Below are 13,053 nucleotides of genomic sequence, written 5' to 3'. Positions count from 1 at the left end.
TTTTTCACTTTTCATTTTGTTGTAAATTAAATCCTTTTAAGGCAAGTTGTTATTGGGAATTAATGCTGCAAGTGCATATTAAGGCCGTGAACTCTATTTTCAGCTAAATAAGAACGATTTCAAGAAGGCGTTATATTTGATGCAGAATATGTCAGCAGTTTTGGAACCATATTTCGACAGAAAGATGTTATAACATGAAAGTTTTAAAATCAATGTTAACTTCCAGACAATTCATGCGACTGCAACCAATACCCCATTGTAACGAGAAGGATTTACTTATTCATTCGTGTCAGTAGCACAATACAGATTACAGATTGCAAATTAGATAAAACATATGAAATTACAATATCACATAAAATCAAACAGCTATTTACAAAATATCGGCCCAGAATATGGCCACGCAGCACTGATACTGGCCTGTGCGAGATCAAGTTCTGTGCATTTAACAGGGCATAGAGGGCAATTAATAAGGTGCCTTGTTGTTTGTACCACGCCACATTCACATAGGGTGTGATCCCCCTTCAGGAGGCCCCATTTCTTCAAATTGTCCTTCTATCTTCCAACGCCTGCTCTTAGTTTGTTCAGTGCCTTCCATGTAGTCCAGGTTTCTTCAGGACCAGGGGGGAGTTTTTCCTCCAATTTCAAGCGTTCTGGATAAAAAAGGATCTTCTGATTCCAGAGTAGAAGTCTGGTCTTCCTTGCATCTGCACTAGCAGGGGATGAGTGCATAAAACTGTTCCTGGACTTCAATCGAGTGGGTAGTAGTTTGTGTCCATGTAGGGGGGTGGGCTGAGCTGGTATAAGCCCTTAACCTCTCCACATTTGCAGCTACTTCACGTCTGATCTCAGGAGGGGCTATTCCTGCAAGGGAGTACAGTTTGTTGGTGTTGGTTTCAGACATCCTGTAATATGTTTGCATGTTTCATTCAGGGCGACATTGACCTTTCTGGCATGTGTAGATTTATATCAAACGGGACATGCATACTCCTCTGCTGAGTAACAAAGTGCTAAGGCTGTTGTCCTTACCGTACGAGGGTGAGCGCCTCACTTTGAATCTGTCACTTTACGGAGCAGGGAGTTCCGAGAGGAGACCTTTGCCGTAACGTTTGAACAGTGCTCCCTGTAAGTTAGAAAAGATCCAAAGTAACACCCAAGTATTTCGGTGTGTAATTATGTTCTAGGACTTTGTCCTTCCAATTCACTTGCAGCTTCCTTGATACTTGTTTGTTCTTCAGATGGAAAGCACATACTTGAGTTTTTGATGGATTTGGTTTGAGATGATTGGTCTCATAGTAGTGAGACAAAATATCCAATGCTGAAGTGAGATTGTTTTCTACTCTTTCAAAGCATTCATTCTGAGTAGCCAAGGCCAGATCATCAGCGTATAGGAAGCTTTTAGTATGAGGTGGATGTGGCTGGTCGTTGGTATATATATTGAAAAGTAAGGGAGTTAGCAGACTTCCTTGAGGAAGACAAAAGATAGCTTGTAACGTTATAACGTCAAATGATTCCACTATTATATGCCTTTTCAACTAGAATATCTACAAACTCCCAACATTTGAGCATTACTTCAAATTTTGAGATGGTCCATAGAGATCCTATTTGAAACTGTTCAACTTTCTATTCTATAACTTCGTATCCTCAACATGTTCTACAACTTCACCATATGCCTCTGACTTTCGTCTTTTATCTTCAAGATTATGATCAACTTTGGATCTCTCGACCAACCTTTGACTTTTATTCTCTTTTCTTTATTTTGATTATATACGATTTTTCGCCATCGTCTAATTATAACCGCCAGACTATCAACTTTATTTTTATGCAATCTTACTACTTGTATAACAATCTGTTGTTTTATCCATTGCACTTATTTTAGCAGCCTTCTAATGTTAATTTTGTTAATACTTCCACTATTATCTCATCACATTGTATTTTTAAAACCATCATTGTTATTTTTAATGTTATTTTATTTCAAATCTCCTCAAGATTTTAAAATTCATTTCATTATTACATGTTATTTAGACGCTTATTTTTAATTTAAGGTGAAGACTATGGCTGATGATGCCTTCAGGGAAGGCAAAACATGTACCACTATTAGTTAACAAATTTATGTAAATCATCCAAGACTAGACTTTGTATTGATTAGGTGGTCTAATAAATAACTTACTGTTATTATTACTTCAGAGTTAAATATGTCGTGAAACAAATATAAATGCCGAGAAAAAATCCAAGTTAGGACTTATTCTTACCACTTCGTTCCAGAATACTGTAAACAATGTAGCTAAAAAATATTCCAGTTTACCAATATTAGATCTATAATATTCACATATTCATGGGGACAAATGGTGACAGCGGGCAAATGTGAATTAGGTTTATAATGATTTTCACTTCACGATTTTAATTTGATTTTCGCTGCATGATCGTTCTGTCTCGGAAGTATATTTCTATTTAGACTGTGCCATTGGATTATTATATCAATGGTGCAATTTCATCCACAATATTGTGGATCTGATTAGTGAAAACTGGGCTGGAAAAGGCAGAAGAGCCCTTCCAGAGTAAAATTCCACCAACCACCACCGTTTCATAATGACAGCTGCTGCTTATTAGTTCACAGTTGAGGTTCTACAGGAGTAATTATTCCTTCCCAATTCTGCAAGCCTACAAGGATGACAAATCAAGAAAAATCTACAAGAAAGGAAATACCAGTGTTTTGTACTCTTGTATAAAATGGAACAATGTCTCCAAACATCTTGCCATCATACTTTTACACTAAACTAAAACAATAATAACAAACCTGTTCACCCTTCTTTGTGATGACCAATGCAAGGACACTCAAGTTTGAATCCACAATGCAACCACGAACTGACTTTCGCTTCCTTTCACCATCACGACGGGGTCGGTAGCAGGAGTGACCCTTAGAAAGAAGCAATCTCACGCGACCTGGAATCATAGTAGTCACATGCACAAAGAAAGCTTGTAATCGTTGACAGGAAGATTTTAATGAAAAACACCAATGAACACTAAGCCGCAACTACCGTGACTATTACCAGCTACGTGAAACAAGGACAGGATTTTTTTTTGCTATTTGCTTTACGTCGCTCCGCCACAGATAGGTCTTATGGCGACGATGGAACAGGAAAGGCCTGGGAATGGGAAGGAAGCGGCCATGGCCTTAAGGTACAGCCCCAGCATTTACCTGGTGTGAAAATGGGAAACCACGGAAAACCATCTCCAGGGCTGCCGACAGTGGGATTCGAACCCACTATCTCCCGGATGCGAGCTCATAGCTGCGCGCTCCTAACCGCACGGCGAACTCGCCCGGTGGACAGGAACTGAGTACCGGAAATTGTGTATTTACTCACCTATAACACCCCCCCATTAATATTCTTCCCCTACTCTGGATCTCAATGTCCTTCCAGCTTCTGTGTCCCATCCAGCCGAGTGTAATGTTTAATTAGGTAGCACCCAGTACACAACCAGGAGTGAAAATGAGCAAGAGAACAAGTTTTACAGCATCCTTCAAGTCGAATGTATTAGGATATGAGGCAGTCATAAACGAAGTGTGTACGGTTCGTTTGTGGCATAACCATAGAGAAATTATTGAGAGCAAAGAAAACTTCCAATTCTTTCTGTGATGTGAAGAAACGAAAATGTAGACAAATGTTCTGGAGTGGTTTAAGACAAATGGCAGTTTAAAGAGCATTAAACTGCATGAAATCATTATATTATGGGGAAGGATAGGTTGGACAGAAGGCTTCATGTGCCAAAATAACTAGATTACAAAGGACATCACTGTGCCAGCAGCTTTCATCAGATTATAACAATAAAGTGATCAAATTTCCTTGCTTTGTCACAATACGTTGAACATTGCGATTCTATGCAGCCTTGAACACCGCAGTGTTTAGTCATGTGACCAATAAGCTGTGGTAATCCAGGAAGGGGCCTGATAGGAAATTTTTCAAATGTTCTAACATCACATTTTGCTAAGTACAGATATAAATATTTTGTGTTGATTTGGATGCTTGACATTCCTTTTTCTGCTTTTAAACCATGCCAACCTAATCCATTTTTGAAGTGCAAAATTAGGGGGGGGAAAGGCGGGATTATAGGCAAGTAAATACAGTACGGTAATAGGACAGATACAAAATCCAGGACAAGTAAATGGATGGGAGGCATGCACATCACACAAGTCTCATCTATTGCAGATACTGGCGGCAACTAGCTAGAATGGAAAAACATGAAATTATACATGTGCAAGAAATAGCAGTGAAATAAAATGTTTGATTTTTGTAAGAAAGAACCATAAAAAACAGGGCGAGTGAATAAACTGCTGCAATCTCATGGTCAGTTCTTCTATGTTACGATTCATTACAAATAAGCAATAATTGTTATTACTGTGTGTATCTAAGAATATTCAATGTAGATTATTTACACACTGGTTTATTTATAGAATACTAGCTAATGTACCTGTGCTTTGGTATGAAAATCTACATTGTATACAGAATTCTAGAGTATACACATTGTAAGATTGTATTAAAATGCATAGCTGTTAATGCTACCCCAGAAACGTGACAGGGAAGTCACGATATGTATTTTCTCATACTAAGACTGGGTTAGGGAATTTTCAGTGGCAGGCCCTCTTCCCTACCATCAGCCAATCAAGCTGAGGAGTTTCCATTATGATGGGAGGCCCACTTGCCCACTGCCAGCCAGAATAGAGTAGGGCAGTTTTCATTATAATGACACTCACTCTCCACCTGTTTTTTACATTCTCAAAAAGACAGTCATTGTGGTTTTGCCAACTGAACCCAACATAGGTCATTACAATGAAGCCAGTAGGAATGTTCCAATTAAAAGCAATGCTATCATAGGAAATACCCTGTATGTATGTTTAGTCATCAAATGAAAAACAGCAAATTTTCTCACTTTTAACAACACTACTATGCTTTGACTTTCTTAACCATTGTGGTTTGATTTTAAGAGTTATTTAATTATTTGTTATCTCATACAGGGTATATGTTTTGAAGACCTTACTGTCCTTTGGTGTTTGATGTGTAATAATAAGTGGTACAAGATATAACTGGTACTGTGGGGGAAAAAAAAAAAACGCTGAGGAAGAGGACACTTAAGGTCCTCGAAACATGTACAGTGTATGAGGTGAAAATTATCACAGGTGCATTTATTGGAGTACAGTACTACGCTACTGATACAACAGCCGCAAGTTCCAGAACTGGAAAGACCAGGCTACAGACAGTTGTGAACACTTCTGCCATTTTTTGTGCAAACAGCCCATTCAGTCAGTGCCTCAGAGTAAGGATCGAATAACTGACGAACCAGTAGTATCAGAAAATTTATGAACCAGAACAATGGCATGCTAAAGAAGAGTTATCTAACTCCCCAGCTACTTCCCGCCAATTTTCAGGCAGGCGTTATAAAAATCCCATCTATATGAAATGAGTGGCAGCTGAAAATTCAGAGCACATCACAACAATGGTCAATGTAATGCGACTGTTGATCAATTTTATGAGCTTTCTGTATTGCAGGCCTTCACTTTTTTTTTTCAGGCTCAGTGATATTAGGGCATCTAATGTAAAGAGAGTTCTCGTTAATTTCATGACTCCCTCGTCTTATTCAAGCAATCGTTCCTGTACAATCTTTTCCAATTTTTATAATTATTGTCACAATTTTCCTTGTCGATATGGATCGATGACCATGCGTGTTTACACCTTAATACATCATCATTTCCCTTTATCCAGCTGTAGCCAGGTAGGGGCAAATATGGTTCCTCTACACTGTCTTCGGTCTTTCCACCACTTCTCCAACACTGTGTCCCAGTCCAGGTTTCTTTCTATAATGCTGCGTTGGATGGTATCCTTCCATCTCAATCGTGGTCGTCCACGGCCTCTCCTTCCTTGGATTTGCATTTCCATCACCTTTTTTGGCATTCTTTCGTCGCTCATTCACTTTGTGCCCAAACCATCTTAGTCGGCTCTTCTCTATTCTATCATTCATTTTTTCCACTCCAATTTCTTCCCGGATTTTCTCATTCCTTATTTTGTCTCTTCTACTCTTCTGCATCATACTCCTCAAGAACTTCATTTCGGCTGCCTGTATTCGACTCTCATCCTTCTTTGTCATTGTCCAAGTTTCTGCTCCGTAAGTTGTTATGGGTACGTAATACATCTTGTACATAGTATCCTTTGCTTCCGTTGGTACATTTTTGTCCCATAACATGTTTCTTACACTATGATAGAAACAACTTCCAACTTGAATCCTTTTACTAATCTCAGCATCCAGTCGAGCATTCTCCATTAATTCACTCCCCAGGTATTTGAACGTTTCCACTACTTCCAGGGGCTTGCCTGCAAGTCTAATCTGACCTTTCCCTTCGTTCTCCCCTCTAGTCATAACAAGAGTTTTACTCTTTTCTACACTTATTTTCAATCCACATTCTTCGATCTTCCCATTCACCACATTCAACTGTTCTTAAACCTTCCTGTCGTCTTCTCCCCAAATCACAATATCATCTGCAAATAACATCATGTTTATTTCTCTTCCTCCATATGCTGCTTTTGCTGTTCTCATGATGTCATCCATTACTATTGTAAACAGGATTGGTGATAGAACACTTCCCTGTCTCAGCCCACTAGTTATTTTGAACCAACTTGTCCTGCCAACTTGTGTTTGCACGCAACTACAACATTCCTTATACAATGCCATGATCATTTTTATTAATCCCTGTCCAATTCCTTTTTGCACCAGACTGTCCTGTGGACACTGTCATATGCCTTTTCGATATCAATGAATGTCATCACCATATCATTCCCGTACTCCCAATGCTTTTCCATTAGTTGTCTCATAATGAAAATGGGCTGTATTGTTGGCCTTCCACTTCTGAAACCAAACTGATTTTCTGGTATCTGATTCTCAACCCTCAACCTTATTCTACTTTCCAGTATCCTTTCCACAATCGTGACAAAATCCATTGCCAGTTAGCACAACTGAACAACATTTCCATGTTAGCAATGCTCTGCGTTGATACGAACTAAGCAACAGAAGTCGAAATTAATCCAAAATCATGAGTTGTCTTATTATACTCTCCCCCCCCTGAGGGTGCGGGTGGTAGAATAACACCCACGGTATCCCCTGCCTGTCGTAGAAGAGACTAAATGTGGCCCCCCAGAGAGGCTCAACATGGGAGCATGGCATGGCGACCACCAGGCCCTTAGCAGTCCTAGCATTGCTTCCAATTGTGCCAACTTGTTGCTTTCATCTATCCCATCTGACCTCACTTGTCCTTTTCTGACCCCCACAGCATTAAGTATAGAGGGTTAGGGAGTCTCATTTTCACACCCTTCGCGGCCCTTTTCTTTCTTTCTTAGGCCGATACCTTCATTCTTCAAAGTGTTGTACTCCCTCCATTTTTTCTCACTCTGATGAGTGTTAAGTAGAGGACAGTTGCCTAGTTCTACTTCCTCTTAAAACAATAAGCACAATCACCACCAATCTTATCACAGACATAAATGATCAGAAATTGTATCCTCTATCCTTTTGTTATCTAGTGCTTTATGATAGGACCAATAACATAGGTAATTAAATATTAAATTTTAGGCACCTTCCCCTGAACTACCATTTTAACCAAGGTAGTTTCTTATTGTCTGACATCACATACCGATTTTCATACAATTGTTTTTTTCTCGTGGCTCGGCATTGATATGTACTTGGCAACAAAAATCCAAATTCATGAATATCTCCAAAGGCTGGTCTCTGCTGATTAACATTAAACATCAACATGTTAAACTGAACATGTTAGAATTGACATTTATGTTGTCATTGTGTCTTCCAATTGACTTTGCATGTTAACTCAATGTTGAGGTTAACGCTTTTAACATGGCGTGTTTCCCCGCACAAAGTGAAAAACTTGTCAGGTCAATTCGCTGTTCGCGAGATGCTGGCACAGCTTCGGCAACTTCCGTGCTGTTTCCACGCCAACAGATAGCTTAAACGACGTGCTTCTTGTGAAAAAAGTAGGATTATAATTACAAGCTACGAATACAGTACGCGCACATGTCCTCTCCACACTATACTAAAATTTAGTCAAATGGAGTGGAGCAAGGAAATCACTCTCAACTTAATGATATAACAGAAAGGCCATCTTTGTGGGATGTCTCATCAAAGGAATACCAAGATAAAGCCAGGAAAGCCGACAGTTTCCAGGAACTCAAAATTATCTGTAATTGCTCTCGTGAGTGCTTTGGAAAAAAAAAAAACCAGCCTCCCAGTATAGTCTAGAATTAATAAAAGTTCAGAAAAGTCTAAAGTCTGGGACGGGAGCGGACGAAGTTTATACTGTGCGGAAATGCAAAGTTTTCCTAAGACGCAGGTGAGGTGGATGGAATACCTGCTCGTGTGTCCTTTCTTATGGTAGGAAGAATTTTTTCCAAAACTTCATTAAAATCATGCTCAGACATTCTCAGCAAATTTTTAAATCCAAACCAATCTTCTACTTTTAGCTCATTCAGAATGGCATCCACATTGTACCCTGTATTGAGATATAGTCATACCCACATTCTCCTTTCCTTCAAGATCGTTAAGAAGCAACAGTGGCAATAAAGGCCAAATCCTTTTCATTTGAGTCCCTTGTCCTTGTTTGAAAATACAAGACACCACCTGAATGTATTAGCACAAACTGATATGAACTGCCTGTATATAAACAAAGGAAGTCAAGTTTAATAACATTTGCTTTACGTCCCACTATTACGGTTTTTGGAGACGAGATGCCGGAATTTTGTCTCAAACTTCTTTTACGTGTCAGTAAATCTACCGATTCAAGGCTGTCGTAGGCCTACATGAGCACCTTCAAATACCAACATCGAACCTGTCAAGTTGGAGTCAGAAGGCCAGTGCCTCAACCGCCTGAGCCACTCAATCCAGCAAAATCAAGTTTTAACATTTATATACGTGAGGACAATGTTAATCAGTGGAGACCGGCCTTAAGGGCTTAATTTTTGGCAAAATAAAACAGTTTATTTCTGTGTTAAAACACACTATTTCGTTAGGTACCCTATTTTGTAAAAAAATTGTCATATATATCGATGTTTCTTGTGAAATCTTCCTTATAGTATGGGATAAATTTAATTTTGTGGTTTAAAGTGAACTCATATAATGAATCCTTGTTATTAAATCTTAGAATAACCACAAAACCATCACTGCAAACACTTGGGTGCAAATTTACTGTGGTCTTCTATCAAACCTCTTAAGACTTCACTAACAATGTCTTCTCTACCAGATGTGCTTTCACTGCATTTTGGAAAGCTGGAAGATAACCGTGGATATGCAAATACTTGCCAGCCGGGGATGAGTAGCTCAGAGCCCAAGTTGGCAGGTTCGATCCTGGCTCAGTCCAGTGGTAACGTAAGGTGCTCAAATACGTCAGCCTTGAGTCACTAGTTTTACAGGCACGCAAAAGAACTCCTGCTGGACAACATTCCGACATCTCCAAAAACCGTAAAAGCAGTTAGTGGGACATAAAATCAATAACATTATTACTGCTCAACCAGTGGATTTATGTACAATAGGCTTACGAATAGTCATATTTCACAATAATGACTATTTATCTTTCCTTTTATATTCATTCACTTCCTCATGCCAGGATTATCCAATTTCCTAGAGGAATGTTTTCTTGTATGAATGATTTTGTTGTCTATTACAAACTGCTCTCTATCACTTCAATGCTATGTGTAGAGATCGCTGATAGTTATTTGCCACTTAGAATTAAGTTATCTTCATTCTTAATCTTTTCGTGTGTTTCTGATAACCTGCAATGTTTATCACATACGTCATTTTGTTTCCACTTTAGTGAACATCACAGCATTCACATATCAGAAACCTTCGTACAGCATTAAGTACATAGAACCCCCCCCCTCACTGTTTTATTCCTCAGCCACTGAAAAAAAAAAAAAACTTTTGTGACCTTAGTTTTCGGCACTTTCATGCTTAAATGCTGGGCATTTGCCGATAAAGGTTCATAAGTAGAGAACTGTCACTGTCAAAGAGTATAATGCACACTGCTGCATCTACAACCGGTTGTGTTTCGACCACGCCATTATTCAATAACAAGACAGATTTTTATTGGTTGCCTTAAGAGATAGCGGAACTGAATATACATAATTCAGATACACAGTGCGCATCACTTTGTGTGCGTTTGTGTAGAGAATATACAGCGCTATCAAGCAACCGAGAAGGAAACTACAACAGTCAAGCTCTCACGTCAGAAGAATTTGAAGCTTTAGTCGAGAGCTTTTCCAATACCATTTCGCATTTTTCGTACCAAGTGGAGTATATTTCGTGATTATTTTCGCAATTCGCAAAATAAACCAGATCTCACGATATTTTGTGAGCCCCTTTTGCTAAAATACGGTACTTTAAGTACATTAAATATATAGGCAAGAATATGAAAAACTTATCTATCACCATTTAAAAAAATACAGCCCCTAAATATCTCTCATCATAGCCGGTACGGTAAAAATATAAGGCATAAATGATGGGAAATGTAATACCATATAACTTTAGTTATATAGTATTTATCGATAGGACCCCTAATAAATACAGGGTGTTTCAAAAAGAATACGTACTACAAAGTATTATTTTGTCCAAACTATCGATCGCTGCACCTCGGCTACTGGAGAAACGAATACATAGTTTATATTAATAACCGCTAATGTCAGTTGTCTTCTGTTTTGCTTGGTAACAGTCATATGTTTAAAATGGCTACTCCGCAGCAGAAATACTTTCGTGTTCTCGAGTTTGCAAGTGCAATTCCGTGATTACAGTGCAAAGACATTTCACGTTGACGTACCAAATTGATCCTCCGAATGGGTGGAACATTCGCAGATGGTATAGACAGTTTATAGATACAGGATGTGTATGTAGAGGAAAGAGTCCTGGCTGTCCTCGTGTTCCTGAAGAAAACGTTGCATGAATTGAAACTGCTTTCCAACATAGTCCTTTAAAATCAACTCCTCGTGCCAGTCGAGAGTTACAACTGCCCACAACATCAATTTGGCGTGTTTTGAGACGTCGGTTGGTTATGAAGCCGTACAAGTTACAGCTGTTACAAACTCTGCGTCCTGATGACAAATGCAAACGTGTGGCATTTTGTAACGAGATTCTTGATGCTATTGACAATGATAAAACTTTCACACAACGCATCATGTTCAGTAATGAAGCGACTTTCCATGTTAGTGGTCAGGCGAACAAACACAATGTTCGAATTTGGGGCCTAAAGAACCCACATGCAGTCACTGAACATGTACGAGATTCGCCCAAAGTCAATGTGTTTTGTGCGATATCCCGATCATCTGTTTATGGCCCATTCTTCTTTGATGGAAACACTGTTAATAGTCAGCAGTATCTCGCTATGTTACAAAACTGGTTGTTACCAAGGCTGCACGAAGGCAACTTAATTTTTCAACAAGACGGGGCACTCTCTCACTGGAGTAGCCAAGTGCGTGAATATCTGAATGAAACTCTACCAAACCGTTGGATTGGTCGTCAAGGAGCTGGCAACTTAGCATGTCTCAGCTGGGCTCCACAGTCACCGGATTTGACACCCTGTTACTTCTACCTGTGGGGTTTCGTTAAAGACAACGTTTATGTACCACGACTCCCACAGAATATGCTTGCCCGAGTAGGGGAGGAATTTGAGTATCGATGTGATATTGTTCGTGTCGCTGATGGAGAACATATTAAACATCTGTAATCTGAACTTGAGAGGTTCATAAATATGTGTGTAAAGTTTCATATTTGTATGTCTTACAGGTTAATAAATATATGCATTTGAAATATGTATCTTCTTTTTCAAACAACCTGTATTTGAGAGGCCTTCCCCTTAACTACCATTTCACTCGGCATGAATAAAATTAATTACGGCCTAGACTGTAGCGACGTATTCCCCGACCTTACATACCGGTTTCATTACATTATCTTCAACCGTTTTCTTGTAATGCCCATATATACTGTCTGAAGTGACGAAAAATTAAAAAGTACATTTCGTTACTGTTGACACATTCAATACAGAAATACCATACCATTCTGAGCAATGTACAGTCAAAGCTCGTATTTTATATACATACCAGTGACATCAACCTTTATTGATTACATTGTTTTGTATCATACGTTTAGTTAGCTATAAGAGACTGTTAAATTGAAATAAGTAGATCAAAATAGTGGACCAGACCATGAAAACAAAACTATCAAATCAGCCAATTCGATTAGGGAATGCAGATCATCTATATTACTCCAGCGCTATATCTGTTGTCCATCTTACAAACATCACACCATAATTTATTATTATAGAAACAAGCATCTTTAACAATATCATAACTTGAAAACATTTGGTTAGCTGTTGTTGCTGGGAAAAATTCCATTCCATTTTCAGTGAGCATGGAATGTGGTAAGTGCCAGCTTTACTCTCCCACAGCATTGAACGCCACATTGACACTTCGAAGTTCAATATGGAGCTGGGCTGTGGTACTATACTAAAACAGAATCATGTGTAAAGCCTGGATGCTGTCTACCCACACCAGTGGTGCAAAACTAAACAAAACATGCATTTCCAAGGCAAAGTGTGGGCTCAGTGTTATGTTCATACACATTAAGGTGTGCAAAACGTAAGACTTAAAATTCAACACATCTTGAATAAGTACCAGTAACAACCAAACAAAGCCATAGCATCAAACTGAAATACTCAAGAGATAATGGAACAAGAATTTATATATATATTTTTTTTAAACGAGGATAGTTCTATATCAACTCCCTCTCAGGAAGAGTAAACTTAAGTTTTTCTGTTTTCTAGCAGCATGGTACAAGAGCAGAGAACCTTTCATCTCATTTTACTGCAGCCAAACAATTGCACAATAGCACTAAGACCAAAGGCTCAGCAAGATGCATCCCTCTACACATAACTGAGACACCACTAAAAAACATACAGCAGAAAGCTATCTCATTGATATTCAATAACCTTGAAGTATGGAAGAGCAATGCTAGGTAAGC

The 13,053-nt window shown here is 38.9% G+C and overlaps 1 protein-coding gene across 1 annotated transcript in view; it reads right to left on the bottom strand.

The window, feature by feature from the left end:
* RpS6 (ribosomal protein S6) overlaps positions 1–13,053 on the bottom strand; it is a 31,322-nt gene that overhangs the window by 6,196 nt on the left and 12,073 nt on the right. The window contains exon 3 of the mRNA XM_067137188.2: positions 2,795–2,940. Coding sequence (XP_066993289.1) covers positions 2,795–2,940 — 146 coding nt within the window. The remainder of the gene's footprint in view (positions 1–2,794; positions 2,941–13,053) is intronic.

Source organism: Anabrus simplex, chromosome 1 (assembly GCF_040414725.1).
Source record: "Anabrus simplex isolate iqAnaSimp1 chromosome 1, ASM4041472v1, whole genome shotgun sequence".
NCBI classification, from domain to species: domain Eukaryota; kingdom Metazoa; phylum Arthropoda; class Insecta; order Orthoptera; family Tettigoniidae; genus Anabrus; species Anabrus simplex.
Note: the sequence above shows the minus strand (reverse complement) of the source record. Positions and strands in the feature narration are given on the sequence as shown.